Source organism: Rhinoderma darwinii, chromosome 4 (assembly GCF_050947455.1).
Source record: "Rhinoderma darwinii isolate aRhiDar2 chromosome 4, aRhiDar2.hap1, whole genome shotgun sequence".
NCBI classification, from domain to species: Eukaryota; Metazoa; Chordata; class Amphibia; order Anura; family Rhinodermatidae; genus Rhinoderma; species Rhinoderma darwinii.
In genome coordinates, this window is record NC_134690.1 from 111,799,064 (window position 1) to 111,819,696 (window position 20,633).

Consider the following 20,633-nt stretch of genomic DNA (forward strand, 5'->3'; position numbering starts at 1 on the left):
TGCGTTTTGCGCACGCAAAAAACGCGGCGTTTTGCGTGCGCAAAAGGCACTTAACAGCTGCGTGTGTCATCAGTGTATGATGCGCGGCTGCGAGATTTTCTCGCAGCCGCCATAATTCTGACACTCCGTTTGGATGTTTGTAAACAGAAAAGCACGTGGTGCTTTTCTGTTTACATTCTGAGTTTGACAGCTGTTGCGCGAACCACGCAGTTCGCATGGAAGTGCTTCCGTGCGACCTGCGTGGTTTTCACGCACCCATTGACTTCAATGGGTGCGTGATGCGCGAAAAATAATGACATATAGAACATGTCATGAGTTTTACGCAGCGGGCACACGCTGTCTTCACTGCCCCATAGCCTAATATAGGTGCGTACGACACGCGTGAAAAGCACGCGCGTCGCACGCGCGTATATTACGCTCGTGTAAATGATGCCTTATACTTCTGTTATGCACACATACATATTCAGTGCTCTGAAACAAGGACAAATGGGTGTGGTTCTTTTAGCTTCTGCTTCCTTTCCAAATGGCACTGTTCTAGGAACAAAAAAGAGTGAAAAACAAAATTTTATGTCCAATAAGTTATAAATTGGCGTTTCTGAGAATGACATTACCTTAAGTTAATGTGCCACAGGAGAACGCAATGTTTACGTGATTTTCTCAAATTTGAGAAACAAATAAGATTTGACTATAAATGTTATTTATGCAAAGGAACTTGCTTCACATTCATTGTTAATTTGGCGTTCTCTGTCTGCCAATTATGTCTTCTTCCCCCTTTTCCTACATGGAAAACAGTAGAGTTGGCAGTACATACTCATAGCCTCCAACTTTGTGATGTCAGTGAACCTTTAGGAGCAGTAGAGATAACAGCGATTCCATATATGTGCTGTTTGGGAGCAAAGTCTGTATTTTCATACACCTATACATGGGAACATAAAGGGGTTCTATGTGTGTGTAAACAAACAGCACCAGTCACGGTGGCCTCAGGTCAGGGGCTAAATTAAGTAAATTTCATCTTTTTAAGTGGCATATATTGATTAACTTAGGTATGCTCGGTATTAGGGTTAGATGTTATACTTTCCAAGTAACATTGTCCTCAATCATACAGATACCCTGCAGGGCAAAATAATATATACACTTGTGACAGGAAAAAAAAATTATAAAATATAATTTTTATTAATTTATGAAAATAAAATATTACAGAAGAACAAAAAAACACCCTGATCATGTTTTTTAAGACTTATTCTGGCTTATAGGACATTAGAGCTCAAGACACAGTGCAACACTATATATCACCTATGTAAGTGTGTGCTTTTGTACAGTGCTTCAAATACACACTGTCCCTGAAAATAAACAACAAGAGGCCACTGCCAATACTAATTGTATCCCATTACTATATTGGTTTGCATCCTGATGAGCCAGTCAAAATACTGGCGAAACATGTTGGAGCTAGGTTAGGGATAAAGAATAGAGATTAGGATTTAGACTCAAGTCAACCAGGGGTCGCACTTTTTAGAGCGCATGAATAGCCTCTGGTTGTTTATTTTCAGGGACAGTACGAGCACAGGCAACAATAGTTCCCTTATAGCCAAAAAGACAGGGTCTATAGTTTTAAAAGTATTGGTACTGTGTATTTGAAGTACTGTACAAAAGTACACACTTATATAAAATAAAGTGTTGCACTGTTGAGCTCTAATGTCCTATAACCCAGAATATTGTTTAAAAGACATGATCACTAGTTTTTGTTCTGTTCTTTTATAATATTTTATTTTCATAAATTAATAAAAGTTATAATTTATAAGAGGTTTTTCCTGCCACAAGTGTATATATGTATATAGGGTTAGATGTGGTGTCAGAGTAACACAGGAGCCGCTGTAAGCCGAGCCGTCAGTCCATTTTACCATAAGGGTATGTTCACACAGGCTATTTTCAGCCATTTCTCGGGCCGTAAACGTCCCAAAAAACGGCTGAAAAATCGGAAGCAGAACGCCTACAAAAATCTGCCCATTGATTTCAATCGGAAATACGGCGTTCTGTTCCGATGTGGCGTTTTTTTACGCCTCATTTTCAAAAAACGGCGCAAAAAAGACGCCCCGTGCATGTCATTTCTTGAGCAGTTTTTGGAGCCGTTTTTCATTGACTCAATAGAAAAATAGCTCCAAAAATGGCCGTAAAGAACACAGTGAAAACGGCTGAAAATCAGGAGCTGTTTTCCCTTGAAAACAGCTCCATATTTTCAGCAGTATTTTGTTAAGCGTGTGAACATACCCTAATACTGATTAAATCTAAGTTGTTAAACTTAGATTAAAGAGGCTCTGTCACCACATTATAAGTGCCCTATATTGTACATAATGTGATCGGCGCTGTAATGTAGATTACAGCAGTGTTTTTTATTTTGAAAAACGATCATTTTTGACTGAATTATGACCTATATTAGCTTTATGCTAATGAGTTTCTTAATGAACAACTGGGCGTGTTTTACTTTTTGGCCAAGTGGGCATTGTACAGAGGAGTGTATGACGCTGACCAATCAGTGACCAATCAGCATCATACACTTCTCCCCATTCATTTACACAGCACATAGCGATATAGCTATATCGCTATGTGCAGCCACATAAACACACTATAACGTTACTGCAGTGTCCTGACAATGAATATACATTACCTCCAGCCAGGACATAATGTGTATTCAGAATCCTGACACTTCGCTAATACAATCCCGACACTACAGCACAATCTCGCGAGATTACGCTGTAAACTGTCATTTCAAACTAGATTACGGTTGCTGTGCTGTAGTGTCGGGATTCTGTTAGCAAAGTGTCAGGATTCTGAATAGACATCATGTCCTGGCTGGAGGTAATGTATATTCATTGTCAGGACACTGCAGTAGCGTTATAGTGTGTTTATGTGGCTGCACATAGCGATATAGCTATATCACTATGTGCTGTGTAAATGAATGGGGAGAAGTGTATGATGCTGATTGGTCACTGATTGGTCAGCGTCATACACTTCTCTCCACAACGCCCACTTGGCCAAAAAGTAAAACACACCCATTGTTCATTATATAACTCATTAGCATCAAGCTAATATAGGTCATAACTCCGTCAAAAATGATCGTTTTTCTAAATAAAAAACACTGCTGTAATCTACATTACAGCGCCAATCACATCATGTACAATATAGGGCACTTATAATGTGGTGACAGAGCCTCTTTAAGTCAGTATTAGGGTTAGATGTGGTATCAGAGGTAAACATAAGCCGCTGTCAACCCAGCCATCAGCCCATCTCACTGATGGATTCGGATTACAGTGGCGTTATGCAGCTTTTATGTAAACTGGATACATAGAAGCTACAGAGCTTAAACGCTACATTTTATTTAAGAAACTATATTAGTAAAGTGCTTATTATGCAAAAATACATACATTACATAAAAAAGGCATTGAAGGTTTTCATAGCCTTTAAGTCAATGTGTAATTATATCCTTTTTTGTGAAGTGACACAGGTTTTCTATTCTCTTTACAGACCGATTGTATCTGAGAAAAATGAACTCCTCATTCAATTCTTGTCTGATTTAAGTCTAACAGCAGATGGTTTTATAGGTCATTACAAATTCAGACCAAAAAAGTTACTGACAACCACGTCCTCTCCTGTCACAACAGCTGCTCCAACAACTGCAAGTAAGTCTGTCTGGCTTTCAGAAATGACGGTACTTTTTGCCAGTGTCACTGGAAATTTAAGACCAACTAAGGTTTCTGATGAAAAGGTTCTACCTGTCAAATTCCTCTCCTAATAGCTGAGATTCTAATCTGTAAATACCAAATTCCGCTAATCACAGATAAGAAAATGGCATTTTAATGGAACAGTTCTGATTTTTATCAAAACTGAGCTTTTGAAGTCTGAGAAAGCTTACTTTGAACATCAATGAGGTTTCCAGAATTACAGTGTTATTAGCCATCTCTGAAATAGACTCCACTCAGCACAGCTTAATACGTATAATGAGAAAATTATCAGGACGTATTTCAGCGTTGCTACATTTTTCAATGAGGCCCTCTCAGATATACTCTAAGTGAACATTTCCTTAGTTAAAGTGTGATTTCACTTTTACACAACATTGGGAAGTATAAAATAAAGTTTTTACTAGTGTATTTATCTATTTATTGTTGCTGCCGTGTTTTGTAATCCATAGCAGAAACAGGTCAAATGCCTCAGGTATTTGACTGCTTTTTCATGCATTTTTCCATACTGTGTGCACAACCACATCATACAAATATTACATATAATATGTTACAAAAATCTTCACCCTCTGCAATTGAAAACCATATGGTTTATATGATTTGCTGCACGTTTGTTCAAGCCATAGCATGTCCTAACTGTTATATGTGTGTAGTGCTTTCAACCCATTGGCCCCTATTTGCAACCATGGGCCCATATTTGCAAAGCAGTTTACGTTAGGTTTAGGCCAGGGACATAACTAGGAAAGACTGGGCCCCATAGCAAACTCTTGACTGCCCCCCCAGGTGCCACAAGCAGCCCCCATTATAGATAGTGCCCCCTGTAGAATGTGCCATACAGCCCCCCTGTAGACAGTGCTATACAGCCCCGCCTATAGACAGTCTCGCACCCCACTTGTAGATAGCCCCCTACCTCCCCATTGTAGATAGTGCCATACAGCCCCCCTGTAGATATCACCTTAAAGCCCCCCTGTATATAGTGCTATACAGCTCCCACTGTATATAGTGCCACACAGCTCCCCCTTAGTAGATAGTGCCGCACAGCCCCCCTTAGTAGATCGTGCCACACACAGACCCCTGTAGATTGCGCCACACACAGCCCCCTATAGGTAGAGCCACAGCCCTCCCCCTTGTAAATACTGCCATAAAGCCCCCCTAGTAGATAGTGCCACACTGCCCCTTGTATATAGTGCCACAAAGCTCCCCCATGTGTATAGTGCCACACAGCTCCCCCTTGTGTATAGTGCCACACAGCTCCCCCTTGTGTATAGTGCCACACAGCTTCCCCTTGTGTATAGTGCCACACAGCCCCCCCTTGTGTATAGTGCCACACAGCCCCCATTGTATATAGTGCCAGAAGGCAATGGCGCATCCGAGAAAGTTGTATCAGCCAGGGGGTCAATCAAACATGGAAAGGTGGGTTTGGAGTCAGGACTATGTGACTCTTCAAGATAGCGGCACCGCCCCATGACCCTTTAATGAGTAATTAGCATATTGTGTGCGCCTTTTTAAAAGTGGATTTTAAAGATTTTGCTGCATCTGAAAAAAACACATTTGGAAATATTGTCAGGTCATGTATTACTGCATGGTGGCGGTTCAAGAGGTTAAAACTACCAGACAGGTTCCCATGAAATATACAATGAATTGAGAACAGTTCCATCTGCCCTGCAACTTTGTTATTAGAAATATATCCTATATAATTACAGCTCCAGAACAAAGCTCATACATATATACAGTACCACAACCAAGCTCAGTACATAAACACAGCACTAGAACCAAGCTCATACATATATACAGTATGAGAGCCAAGCTCAGTACATATATACAGCACCAGAACCAAGCTCAGTACATAAATACAGCACTAGAGCAAAGCTCAATACATATATACAGCACCAGAACCAACCTCAGTACATATATACAATACCAGAAGAATGATCAGTACATAAATACAGCCCCAGAACCAAGCTCAGTACATAAATACAACACCAGAACTAAGCTCAGTACATATATACATCCCCAGAACCAAGCTCAGTACATATATACAGCACCACAACCAAGCTCAGTACATAAATACAGCACCAGAACAAAGCTCGGTACATATATACATCCCCAGAACAAAGCTCTTTACATATATACAGCACCAGAACAATCTCATACATATATACAGCACCAGAACAAAGCTCAGTACTTAAATACAGCATCAGAGCCAAGATCAGTACATATATACAGCCCCAGAACCAAGCTCAGTACATATATACAACACCAGAACAAATACAGCTCAAATTAGTGCAACCACTGCCGTATAGGTTTGTACGGCGTAAAGCTACAGCTCCCAGCATGGCGCGAACAATAGTAAGGATATGCTGGGAGATGCTGTTTCACAAAAAAATCATACCACCCATCATCTCGCTGCAGATCATACAGTGACTACAGTACTGATTAGAGGCAGAATAAACATTTACATTAAGTGACTCACCGGTGACGTCTCTATGATGGATTTCTCCCGGCCACGACCCATTTCTGCAGTTTTCCGCTAAGATTTCTTCAGCTTCTCACTTTTAAAACATTTCTGCACCTATAAACGAAGTTACAATTCTCAACACCTCTAAATATAATAAAGCGCCATACACTGCACCTCTAACTATAATAGCGCTGTCCCTGATTATAATAGTACCATACACTGTCACACACACACAGTGCCCCCTGTAGATAGTGCCCTCGTAGCCATTTGTAGATAGTGACCCCTCATAGAGCTTCTGTAGATAGTGCCCTACATAGAAGCCCCTGTAGATAGTGCCCCACATACAGCCCTCTGTAAATAGTGCCCACATATGGGCTCCAGAGCTGCAAGGCAGTAGTGCTAACCACTGAGCTTCCCTGCTGCCCGACATATAGCTTCCCCTATAGATAGTGCTCCATGTATAGCCCACATCTGTAGATAGTACCTTACATATAGCTCCCCCTGTATCTAGTGTCCCACATATAGCCCACCCCTGTAGACAGTGCCCTACATATAGCCCCCCTGTAGTTAGTGCCCCACAGGTAACCCATCTCTGTATATAGTGTCCCACATATAGCCCACCCCTATAGATAGTGCTCTACGTATAGCCCATCCCTGTATATAGTGTCCCACATATAGCTCCCCCTGTATATAGTGCCCCACATCCCCACATATAGACCCCCCTGTAGATAGGGCCCCACATCCCCACATATAGATCCCCCCTGTAGATAGTGCCCGACATCCCCACATATAGACCTCCTGTATATAGTGGCCCACATATAGACCCCCCTTGTATATAGTGGCCCACATATAGACCCCCCTGTATATAGTGCCCCCCCTGTAGATAGAGCGCCCACTGTAGATAACTCCACTCAGTTTTAGTAGAAAAAAAATAAAAAAAATTACATACCCAGAACCCGTTCCCGCACTGTCCGGTGGCAATGCATATCTGCTTTCTTCTGAGCAGGTCTGCTGGAGCTGAATGATGCAAGTGGCGCGACATTCAAAGGCGCTGATTGGCAGGGCAGAATGACTTGCCCCGTCAATCAGCGCCATTCCAGCGCGTCATTGAAGGGCGCTGATTGGCTGGGCAAGTCATTTTGCCCCACCAATCAGCGTCATTGTAAGGCGCTGAATGTTCGGGCACAGAACGTGCCCGGCTATCCAGCGCTGATGCATGTATTTGTACCTGTCCGCCCGGCCCATACATGTTAGAGGCTCGGCGGCGTGGGCTCCATAAGGGCTGCTAGCGGCACCACTGGGCATATGGGGGGGTGTCGACTAACGGCACGGGCCCCATCAAGCTGCAGGCCTCGTAGCGGCCACTACCGCGGTAGTTACGCCACTGGTTTTGGCATAAAGTTCCCCGCGAAATGTTGCAAATTAAGATGTGCAACATTTTAAGAGGTGGGCACCTTTTAATAAATAGGTGTCACCAGGGCTGGCCTTGGCACACAAGCCCCATCAGCCTGCTTTTAATACTGCCCCCACTTCATATCGTGGAAAAATAACCATGTGCAAAAACCCTGATCCAAAACCTGGTGGTTATGGGACGTCTCCCCCAGCTAATAATTAAATGAAGAACATACATTTCTGTGGCATTTTACTGGGTAAATGGGTATTGAAGATGTGGAAACTTCACACTGTTGATCTTTACTACGCGTACTCCCTGGTGTGCGTGTGACTTTCTATAATCTAAGCAGTAATACATGTCTTGCAGTTCTTCCAGAAGTTATTTTGAGCTGCCATACAACTGAGGACTGTCTTGTTTCAATTGTCTGTAAGTTTTCTTTGGAGGTTTAGAGCGGCACTGGAAATTCTATGTTTAGTACTATAAATAAATCTGGTTAGGTCAGTTGAATTAAAGACTTGTAATATCTGATGATGACCTCTGTTATTTATACATTCCAATGTGGCTGACCACATAGCATACACATAGCATGCAAATGTGGTGTGTAAGCAGTAGGTCCTTACCGTGTCTATTACAGCTGTGTTCATAGGGATTGTTCATCATTGAAATAATTTCAGTATGTAAGTAAAAGACATCAAAGGCTATGTACACCTTTGAAAGCGATTTATTTTTTTTAATAAGAAAAGGTCAATCAGTGTGCTTTGTACAACTTTATAATTAGTTTTTATTAAAAAATCTTTTTACTGTTTGATCTACAGCTGCTTCGTATTCTGTATACAGAGCATCTGTATCTTACGCTGGAATCCTGTACCTGTCAGGTCTGTGGGACTGACGGGTTCAGTGCCAGTGGGTCTTGCGTTTCTCTGACACATAGGTTCCACCTGTTATCCATCACATCTAAGTTCATAACTTACATGTGATCGATTAAAGGTGGATCTGACATTCAGGACTCGCTGACTCTGAATCCGTAGGTCCCGTGGACCTGACGGATTCATGTCTTAGCGCATGATACGGCTGTTCTGTATACAGAATACTAAGCAGCTGTATCTCAAAAAGTAAAAATAATTAATAATAATTTTTAATAAAAACTAATTATAGAGTTGCACAAAAGACACTGATTGACCCTTTTGATAAATATATATTTAAAAAAAAATGCTTTAGCGGGTTTTACATAGCCTCTAAACACCATCTACATACAGTATTATGGCGTGTATTCTATGTCAGAAATCATGTGTAGTATCTCTCTTTAGTTTTCTCATGCCATGTGTTTCTCTTTCTAAAACACCAGTGATTCATATACATAGATTTAATGTTACCAGATATATGTCTTTTGTGTAATTCCCAAACCTCATCTGTGCTTTCCATAGTTCCTTTTTCCGCACTCCATACATATTATCTTTTAGGTTGCCTTTTCCCAAAATATATCTATGTATTTAGCTTACCCTACTGTAGGTATGTATTTATTTACAATATAAATGCTCTGCGTGTTTCCTATGCTTTAGGTGTAAAATATTTATAATTATCTTTTCAATCTGTTTTGCAATGATTTAGACTTTGTTCGGTACTGTCAGGTAGACTTGACTGTTTTGCTCATCAGTGGCAACTAAAACTTGAACCTTAGATGGTTTCTAACTTTTCAACAAACTTTGTATAAATCATTAGTACAAGGGAATATAAGAAACTTTTCAATATATGTTATTAGAAAAAAATGCCTCTTTTTAAACCTATCATTCTCCACCCACCACCTCCTAACTGTTCACCCTATTGACTTTACTGCTATTTCTTCAAGACTAGACGGATTATCAGTTCACTGAGTGATCAGGATACAGCTGCCCGTAGAAGTCTATGGAGAGGGGAGTGGGAGGTGGGAGAGGCAGAGAGAGGCACAAAGAGACACACAGAGATGCTGTTGCAGGTTCAAGTAAATTTTCTATCTCACCCCATTGCTGGATTCACAGCTACACTGCTCATTACTGCTATATGATGTCCTCCATGCTGCTGCTGCTGCTTCTATATATGTGATAGATAGAGATAGGAGTGCAGGATTCTACTCTTCTGTGTGTTCTGTATATGACACACCTGATAGCAGTTAGGCTCCACCCACTAGCTCAGGGAAAACTGACAATTAGAAATAAACCCTGCAGAGGGGAAAACTGCTAGAAAATGCTGGCTACAAGTCATATAATGGCCAGAGATAGTGTTAAGCCACATGTACACACATATGACAGCTTATTTTGAAAAGTCCCCCGAACGGGTTAGCAATGCTTTAAGTGAAAGCCTAGATGTGGCAGATTACTGCAGATTTGCGGTGCAGATTTTTCCCTGTAAATCTGCAGCAATTTACAGTACAATACAATGTAGTGGAAAAAATCTGCATGGAAATTAGAGCATGCAACAGGTTTTAAAATCCTCATCATGCTCATTCTTGTGTGGAAAAGCCATAGATTGCAATGCATACGATGAAATATACAGCAAAATACACTACAAAATCCGCATGTAACGCATGCAGATTTGTGGCGGATTCATTACGAATTGCTGTGGATTCACATCATAAATTGAAGGCATTGTCTGCTTACGACAGTCCTGTTTTGGTAGAAGGGCAGACTGATGAGCTGATCACAGAGTGTCCAGCTGTTTGGATCCTCAGCGATCAGAGTTATCTGTTGGTAACCTGGCAGCAAATGTACAATGCCTTTGCAGTTTCACCACAGGTCATAGAAAGCATTACACAGTTGGCAATCAATCAATTAGTTGTCCGTGTAATGTGCAGATGTGTTAGGTTCTCCAGAGCAAGAGACACATTTTGTAGCCGCTTTCCACTCTGGATAAGGATCCAGAATGGGTCAGCCCTCAGGATTCCCAAATAGGGTATTTGTAAATGTTTTTTACTCCAGTGTGAATAGTCTTAAGATGGTATTACTCGGTCCGGCAGGGGCTGTGTAAACGAGACAGCTCGTTGATCGGCGCTCGTTTGCTCCTTTCACAGGGTAACCAGTATGGGGACGAGTTCTCGTTACTACGATTACTCGTCCCCATACATTTCTAACATTTTGGCAGCACATCTCGCTTTTTGTAAATCAGAAATAACTATTACAAATATCACTATATTTGAGAAGTAATATTTGGCCTGATTTATTATTGTATGATTAATCTCAGCATGAATGTGTCATGTTGTGTCTTTCCTTGTGGCTGGTTGGGTGATGTAATGAGGAAAGTATGAAAGCTGTGTTAGAAAGGAGGATAGATCATACCTAATATGTTGTCTACCTCCTACATTCCTGGCTGCTAATGTTAAGTGACATTAACCCCTGCATTGTTACACATTTAAACAGTTTATTGGAGTATAAACACAAGTGCCCCCTATAAATTGAACAGGTCGATGACATTTCCAGAAATATACTAGTTGTCACTCAACTAAAGCAAATTTTTCCATTTGTGTAAACTACGTCTAGCAATATTATAATGCACATGTTTTGCACATTAATACACTGTTGGCGAATGGGTGAATTCAGCCTGACATTAAAAGGGTTGTCCGAGAGTAAAAAAATAAAAAATAACAGCAGCAAATGTTATAAAACAAAAAAACAAAACACAGTACTATATGTAAGCTAGAAGGGTTGTTTACACACATCATAATGGTGGCCCATCAAGAAGGGGAAAGAGGGGTTGAAGCCTCTGTAATTCAAAAGGTAAATGGCTGTTTTCAGAACGTGCTGTGGTGTTATGTGAATTAGGGTATGTTCACACGCAATGTTTTCAGCCATTTTTCAATCCGTAAACGTCCCGAAAAACGGCTGAAAAATCGGAAAACAGAACGCCTTCAAACATCTGCCCATTGATTTCACTGGGAAAAACTGCGTTCTGTTCCGACGGGGCTTTTTTAACGCGGACGTTTTGAAAAACGGCCGCGGAAAAAACGGCTGCAAAAAAGAAGTGCATGTCACTTCTTGGGAAATTTTTGGAGCCGTTTTTCATAGACTCTATAGAAAAACAGCTCCAAAAACGGCCGTAAAAAACGCACCGAAAATCGCGAGTGGCTTAAAAAACTTCTGAAAATCAGGAGCTGTTTTCCCCTGAAAACAGCTTCGTATTTTGAGACGTTTTTTTATTTTGCGTGTGCACATACTCTTTTAACTCTGGTATTTTTATTCAGTTTTTTAATCACTCTATGTAAAGGATCTGCCAGGCACAGCTTCGGGGTTAACGCCCATAGATAATCAGTCTGCACCTGCTTCTATGTCTGTGAGACTGACTCCATCTTCCACCACTCAGGGTGGCAGGCTTAGGAGTGGGAGAACCTATCACAGCCTGGCCAGACGGAGCTAGCTCCCGCCCTCTGTCTATTTATACCTGCCTTTCCTGTTCCTCCTTTGCTTGTGATTCTTCTCGTTTGGTTTCCTGGCCCTGCTGCAGCTTCTTGTACCATTGTCCTTGCTTCATATTGACCCCGGCTTGCTGACTACTCTCCTGCTCTGCATTTGGTACCTCGTACACTCCTGGTTTGACTCAGCTTGTTTACTACTCTTCTGCTCTGCGTTTGGCACCTCGTACTCTCCTGGTTTGACTCGGCTTGTTCACTTCTCTTGTTGCTCACGGTGTCGCCGTGGGCAACTGCCCCTTTCTCCCCCTAGCTCTGTGTACCCTTGTCTGTTTGTCTGTCGTGCACTTATTGAGCGTAGGGACCGTCGCCCAGTTGTACCCCGTCGCCTAGGGCGGGTCGTTGCAAGTAGGCAGGGACTGAGTGGTGGGTAGATTAGGGCTCACTTGTCTGTCTCCCCACCCCCGTCATTACACTCTATTTCTCTTAATTTCCTTCTAAAATAACAATCAGAATGAGAACAAATGGAAGATTAATTTATAGGAGTGAGATAAGGAAGAAAATTGTTAGCACAACCTACAGAATTCCCAACTCCTATTTCATAAAAATTAACTAAAACAAAGTAAATATAAATGTAATTTGTCGCCATGATTGATTGATTGATTGATTGATTGATTGATTGATTAAAAGTGGGTCTGTCTCGGATGGAAGCAGTACTTCTAGGGGAGAATACCTTACTAATACAGTACACAATGTAGCATACCACAATTTTTTTAGGCAAATTTATACAGAATTCAATAGAAAAAAATTATGTATGAAATTGGTGGCATGCAGTGGTACAGTAGAAAACCATTGACAGCTATGGGTGCTGTGTTATGGCTTGGTATAATTTCCATTTTGTACAGACCCGTAAGACGCTCATGTTCTCTTATGCTAAGGCTACATTCAGTCGAGCGTGTCCAATTTGCGTGCGTAAAAACCGCAGCGTTTTTCCTAGATTTCTTGTCCGTGTGTGTTGCGTATTGGCATCAGTGTGCTTTGCGTGTGGCATGTGTTTATCACAACCGTGCAAGCACTTAATCTTTTTATTTTTTGATTATTTCTCTGCCTTTCAATGTATTTGATGCATGAAACACAGACAGCACACAGATATGCGTCCGTGTGCTGTCCGTGATTTTCACGCGTAGACTTCAATGGGTGACTAGGTGCATGAAAACGCACCAATACAGGACATGCAGTGAGTTTCACGCAACGGACAAGCGCTGCGTGAAAAAGAACGCATGTGTGAATGGGCCATTGAATTGCATGGGTCCGTATGCTGTGAGTTATTTCAATGCACAGCACACTGACAAGTATTACGCTCGTCTGAATGAGCCTTTAGGCTAAGCTTTTTGTAGTCGGACTATTCATTTTGTTCATATTATGCTCATGTTTTTTCATATAGGATTTAGATCCAGTCTTCTTTAAAGATCCAATGTTTCCTATCAAGCAAATTCATTGCTAATCTATTAATTCCATTGTCTACTTGTTCACTTTAATTATGATACTCATGACTTTCATTTTTTTCCCCCTTAGATCTGAAACCAACAGTTGCTTTGTGCCAGCAAAAATGTAAAAGAACTGGGACCCTTGAGAGCAATTACTGTTCAAGTAACTTTGGTATGAGAAAAATTGACAACTCATATTTCTTAATCATTCGTACTGTGCATTTAAATACCAACCTACTGGCAGAAAAGTCCTTGTGAGTTGGCTCGGTGCTCGACCTGTGTCTTACATTACTGTCTGCAACTAAAAGGATTCCTTGAGAAATGTAGAAAACTGTAAACATCTGTCTTAGGCAAACAGCGTAAACACAAATGGCCAGACAGAAGGTGAACTGTTACTATATAAAGGTCTTTATTCAGACATCTTGTTCCTACATGTTGTATTTGTGGAACTCGGTGTGTATTTTTGGTCTACAAGGACAAGTTTGTCACTTCAAAATCAAATCTTTTTAATGTTGTAATTCATATTAAGTTTAAAGCAATGGAGCATATATTGTATACATGTTTATAAGAGTTTTATAAGACATTAAAAATAAAGGAAAAAACAAAAGTTTATACACTAAAAATGGAATAAAATGAAGACCAATTTTCTAAATATTTTACTTTGCTAAACTTGTAGCAATTTTGAACTAATTGTTATTATCTCCTTTCATTTCCAAAGTTAAATTTACAATTCTGCTATGTAAGGCCCCATGCACAAGACCGTAAAAAAAACTCAATAATTGCGGACCACAATATGGTCCGCAATTACGGACCTGCCCGGTTCTATTGGCCGCGGACATATTTCCGCACCGCTAAGGATATGTGTCCGTGCTGTAGAACCGAATTATGGAGCATGTCCTACTTTTCGCGGGCCGTGATTAGGACCCATGCACATGGCCATATTTTCATCTATCAGTAAATACTGTCCGTAAATACGGATCCGTAGGTATCTGTAATTCATCCGTATTTAGGGATCAGTAAAAAAAGAGGGAGGCTGCAAATGATGTCATCAACATGTTGCCTAGCAATAATTCCGTAAATACGGATGCACATCCGTAGCCATCCGTATTTACTGAAGCTCCCATAGACTTCTATGGGAGAGTCCTTGCCTTAGGCTTCATGCACACGGCTGTGCCCGTAATCATGGCCCGCGGGATTGCGGGCACGGCCGGCCGCCGACGGCCGCTTGCATTTTCGGGCCGTGCTCCCATACAAAATATGGGAGCACGGCCCGTATAATGCAAAAGAACGGACATGTTCCATAATTTTCAGAACATTTCTAGAGCACGGACACCCATCCGTATCGATACGGAAAGGTGTCCGCGGCCAATAGAACTGAATGAGTCCGCAATTATGGAAAATTTTTACGGTCGTGTGCATGGAGTCTTACTATGTAGCAATTCATTGTGATGTTCAGGTGACAGTTAAACAGAACTAAATTCATGTGATAAGTCATGTCTTATTATATAGACTTATGTTGATTATATTGATGTCGTTCAACTACAGGTTTCATAGATAACAATGATAGTGGCTTACTCTGCAGCTCAGCAAATGGTGTAAAGCCATTTTAGAAAATCTTTTAGAATATTACAATCTTTGCACTACTCAAATCAATGCGTTTTCATGAAATAGGCCAGTTAGAGCCAACAGGCATGGATAAGCCTTTTTCTTCAGGATATTTTTTATTGCTCCATGCCTGGACTCTAATTGTTTAAACATTAAAATGAATTATCCTATTTAAGATGTCTTTTTAGATATATTTTTTTCCGTTACTTAGTACTTCTTTATGATAATTTGTTAAGCAGTGACTACGTGGTGTAAAATTGCTGATAATTTTCTTTACTTTTCAAGTGATTACTGGCACGGTTATAACAACAGTGAGCAGAGGAGGAAGTGTGTACGCAACAGTGTCCATTATCAATGTGTATAAAGAAGGGACACTTGCCATCCAGCAGGCTGGCAAATCCATGAGCGCCAAGATTATTGTGGTGTGTAAACAGTGCCCACTGATCAGAAGAGGTGAGTAAATATTCATAGCTGACATGTGAATACTTGATATTCTCAGACAATGTTTTTATCCACCTATCAACTTTTATTGATGAATGGTCTAAGATCTAACGTTTCTTAAAGGATAGGTGATAAGTGTTTGATCACTGGGGGTTCCACCGCTTGTACTGCCTTTGATCAAGAGAACGGAGGTCCTGAGTCCACTGTATGAACGGAGCGGCGGTCACGCATGCACGCTGCCGATCCATTTATTTTCTATGAGACTGACGTAAATAGCGCTTGGCTATCCCCAACTATGCACTTACTCACAAAACTGCAATTAAAAATTGGAAATGTACCAGCAGCAAAACTCAAATACAGAATAGCTATTAGTGTAACTGAATTAAGTTTATTAAACCTAACCTGATGTACAGAAAAATAACAATTCAAAAACATGTTTGTCCATATGACACTATCCTACTGAATTTCAGGGACCGAGATTGGGGGCGTATTCAGAAACCCCTACTTTTTTATTAATACTATTGAAAGCGGTCCTGCACTAGATATAATATAGTGTATCTGTTTTGCCCGAAATGTTTCGTTGAGGGTTAGAAGGCAATTTCGTAATAGGCTTTCCATAAGTGCTATTTATGGATCATTCTTGTAAAGCTCCTTTCAGGTGGACTATCGCTTCAACTCTAACGTATAAAAAGTATCTCAGCTTGTTGTTGTATTTCCAACAGGTTTGAATTATATTATTATGGGTCAAGTCGATGAAGAAGGGCGAGCAAAGATTTTACCAAGCAGCTTTGTCATGAGTTTCAAAACAAAGAACCAGAAAATACTGAACACATTGAAAAACAAAAGATGTTAGATGACTGGTTTCCTATTGACACATGTGACTGTGCTTCTGATTGAAGAGGACGATAAGATGAATTCTGTAATTCAGTCAGTCCTCAGCATTTTTTGGCAGTGCTTATACTTTCACTGCTAGACTGGGCTGGCCATCCTTTACCATTGTAATTCCTTGCACCTCCAGTCAGAGTAGCTCTAATATAAGCTTCTCCCATCGAGATTCCATTGACTTATAAATTGAACTGTTCTAGGTTCCGACTACTTTTAAATCTGTTTTATTTATACATTTCTGAAAATTATGAAAAGTATATTTTTTAGGAGTTAAAAGTATGGTGATGTAACATATGAAAAATCTTTAAGTGCAATATTTATATTTTTTGGTCTTTTTTATTTTTGAGACATTTTTTCCAGTGTAATAAATATTTTTAAATGCAATTTTTGTGTTTAATCTATTGATAATAAAGTCTATCCACTAATTATTTTTGTATTCTATTCATTCCAAATATCCAACAAAGAAAAGGCACTTGCCAACCAGCTCCATGGGTAGTGAGATCACACAGGTGCACAGATGCAGGAGGATGGGGTTCCAAGTGATATATCCAAGTAAAAGGGAGGAATATGCAGCAACTCCATGTGATAAAAAAAACAACTCTATTTATTCCAAAAATGGACAGGCAGAAAACTTCCTTGCAGACAGATGGACAAAAATTATAGCTCATGCCTGTCAGATTACACTAAGCCTTACTCATGAGTAAGGGTTAGCGTAACCAGAAACGTGCAAATATACAGTATATACTAATAGACAAAATTTTAGTAGTAAAAACTTTCACCTACCATAAAAAAGATATTTCCGTATTAAATTGACTCATATCAACCTAAATTGATGAAAAAAATCACCAATGTTTAGTTGGCATATGGGGAACATACTTGGTTACATAGTTATGTAGTTGTGTTATTTTATCTTCAGTCTATATGAATATTTTGAACACATTGTAATTGAGCTATGACATAATAAAAATTAACTTGATCTGCTTTCTTCTAATGAATAATTGAAAGTGACAGAAGCCTTCAGCATAATTAATTGTGTGAGTAATTCGCTATGGCAGGGAGAAAATGGTTATATAAATTAATGACTAACAAGTAGCAATGCCGTAGTGTGGGAGTAAGATAGGTAAATGTTTCTGTCTATTCCCCCCCCCCCCCCTCCCCCTTGAACAACGGTACGTTGTTGTTTTTTTTATTAATTCTATTTCTTTTAGACCTGGAGAAAAGGCAAATGATTCAACCTGACTAAATGTTTTTCTCTACTGTTGATATAAATCTATGCATATTACACTATAAGATTCATATTCATTTTATAGCATTCCGTTGTTCCATCCATCAATTAGAAATTATAATCAATGGAAAAACTTGATACTTGGTACCATCTCGTAATGCCAGTCACTGTCGCATTGACTAGCTAGAGGAACTTAAGTCCTGGGGCCAGCCAAGTTCCTCGACCCTAATGGAAGTTTAGAGTAAAGGGGGGGGGGGTGCTATATGTGAAATTGTGCTATCAGGTAGATTCTGGGTATTGGATAAATCGATTTGTTAAAGAAATCTGTTGCGTGCAATTTTTTTCTAGACTGTCAGAAATTATGTCTATTGTAACACTGAACAGCAAAGAAAAACATTTGGTCCAAGTTTATTCCCATTGGAAATAATAGGACCTGTTTTGGTGCCTGCGTCAATCTGTTTTTTTTGTGTGAAGAAATAGCAGAAACAGACTCCAATGGTGGACAAAATAATTTATATAGGGATAATGCTACTACTGTTGCTCATCTCTGTATAATCAGCCAATAATACAGAGATAAGTGGAGATACATAAATACAGGGTTAGGCTGGCCCACCAGTCAGGGCCGTATTTACTAGGGCGGCTCCTTGCAGGGGCAGCGCCAAATGAGTAATACAATTTGTATTTAAAATTTTTTTTTTTTTTACAACCCCTTCACTTGCTCCCCGCCGGACTGACAAGTAAAAAGGAGGCAGTGGAGGGGGTTCACGTACGATCCGCACATTAGAGAGGAGAAATACTCGTTACTCTCCTCTGCAGTGAAGTAATATTTGGCCTGCTTTATCCGCCCTGGGAACCGCAGGGAATTCCAACTGAAAAACCGCACCAAATTTTGGTGCAGTTTTTCGGGCGGCATGTCCGCTGCAGAAAGACTGCAGAAATAATAATAAAAAAAAGGCTTATACCTACTCCCGGCCATATTCATAGCTACGCGTATTCTGTTCTGAGCGCAGCCCGGCCTCCTGGGATGACGCTGTAGTACATGTGGTCTTTGATTGGCTGCAGCAGTCACATGGGAGGAATCATCATCCCAGGTGGCCGAACAGCACTGAGAACAGAATACACATCGCTATGACTATGGCCGGGAGTAGGTATAAGCTTTATTTATTTTTTCTCATTTGAGATTTTTGGGGCGGAATTGCGTTTCTGCCGCAACACATAGCTATGTGTTTTGGGTTTTATCTCCCATTGAATTCAATTGGTAAAACCCACAATACAAGAGCAGCGATTCCACAGCATAAATTGACATGCTGCAGATTAAAAAAAAAAAACGCACTGCAGGTCAAGTTATGAACGGGTTCTGTGTAGGGATAAAATATGTTCACATATCATCCACTATGCTGCTACTCTATTATGCTGCGGATTTCAGGCTGTATTCCTACCCTAAGCCTGAGTTTGCATGGTCGGATACACTGGGTAAAAGCACACAGTGTATCCGCCCTGTGCGCCGCAGGGAATTCCGAGCAAAAAAGCTAACCAAACTGTGGTGCAGTTTTTCGGTTGGAATGTCCGCTGCGGAAAACTGCAGAACTTAGCCGGCCTGCTAGCAGGCCGGCCTCCTGGGATGACGTTTCATCCCATGTTACCGCCTCTACAGCCTCTGATTGGCTGCAGTGGTCACATGGGATGAAACGTCATCCCAGGAGGCCTGCCTGGAGGAAGAAACACAGATTCCTGGGTAAGTATGAGATTTTTTTTTTCTTTTTTCTGTGTTGCATTTTTTGCAGCGGAATTGCTGCGAACCCACCGCAAAAAAACTCAACCACTGCTACTTGAAGGGGGTTTTACCTCCCTATTGAATTCAATGGGAAAAACCTGCAACAAATAAACAGCGTTTACGCAGATACAATTGACATGCTGCGGAATAAAATTCCACTCCGCAGCTCAATTTCTGAGCAGTATTTCCACTCAGTATTTACGCAGCGTGTGGATGAAATTAGTTTTAGCTCATCCACTTTGCTGCTACTGTATTCCATTGCGGAAAATCTGCAATATTTACGCAACGTGTGAACTTACCCTATAAGTATATTCACGTGTTGCAGCCATATTGTAGTTTATGCTGCATTTAATTTTGTTTAAATTGCAGCAAAATATGAACGCAACATGTGAATACATCCTAAATAGAATGTGTCGCAGAGCGGGGTGTGCAGTAGGCAGCAATGCCAAGTGTAAATTTCACTATGAGCGGCATTCAACATTTATCAATCGTGTCACTGATAACAATTATTTTTACATCACAATTGTAGAGCAACGATAAGCAAGTTTTAGCTTTGATCTTCTCCTTTGTTAACACTGTCCAAATATCATTATAATTGGTCAGAAACTAGCGAATCATGATGATAATTGGCTAAACTAAATAGGCCTTTAATGGCGGCGTATTCAGGCTTAGTGCCTAAAGCAGCGTGAGTTGTAAATACGGCCCAAAGATTCCCTCGTAGTTCCAGCATTTGACACAGTAGCAAGCGCAAAGATCCAGCAGAAGATAATCTTATTTGATTTCTGTTCTGGATCACTTGTTGCTAGGGACTATTCTTGATTGAATGAATTAAAAAAAAAAATATTATTACAATGTATTAACCCATTCCCGACATTTGTCGTAAGTATATATCATGGAAAGACAGTGCTTCCCGCAAAATGTCGTATACTTACGACAAATGCATGGCACCAGCTCAGAAGCTGAGTAAGTGCCATCGTCCCCAGATGTCAGCTGTATCTTAACCCCTTAAATGCAGCTGTCAAAAGCGATCGCTGCATTTAAAGTGTTTGCAGCTCATCGAAACCCCAGCAATGAAATCGCCGGGGTGTCGGTGGCTGCAATGGCAACTGGAGGCCTAATACTGGCCTCTCGGTTTGCCTAGTGCGGAAAACTTTCAGCCCCCGCCCGGAGGTGGGGCCTGAAAGGCTTCCGTAGCCGCCGGCAAGATGGTGCCGGCTCAGGAGATGAGCCGGCGTAATCAGCGGTGGATGTCAGCTGTA

General features: G+C 40.7%; 1 protein-coding gene across 4 annotated transcripts in view; it reads left to right on the top strand.

Moving 5' to 3' along the window:
* The window catches only part of PCOLCE2 (procollagen C-endopeptidase enhancer 2), a 113,029-nt gene extending 96,245 nt beyond the window's left edge, over nt 1-16,784 (top strand). For 2 of the 4 annotated variants that reach the window (XM_075863993.1, XM_075863994.1), the window contains exons 6-9: nt 3,520-3,674; nt 13,533-13,616; nt 15,335-15,502; nt 16,213-16,782. In XM_075863993.1, the coding sequence (XP_075720108.1) occupies nt 3,520-3,674; nt 13,533-13,616; nt 15,335-15,502; nt 16,213-16,343 (538 nt within the window). In that variant the 3' untranslated portion in view covers nt 16,344-16,782. Of the gene's footprint in view, nt 1-3,519; nt 3,675-13,532; nt 13,617-15,334; nt 15,503-16,212 lie in introns of all 4 variants that reach the window. The other 2 variants (XM_075863991.1, XM_075863992.1) reach the window with 2 other exon arrangements.
* The last annotated feature ends 3,849 nt before the right edge of the window (nt 16,785-20,633 follow it).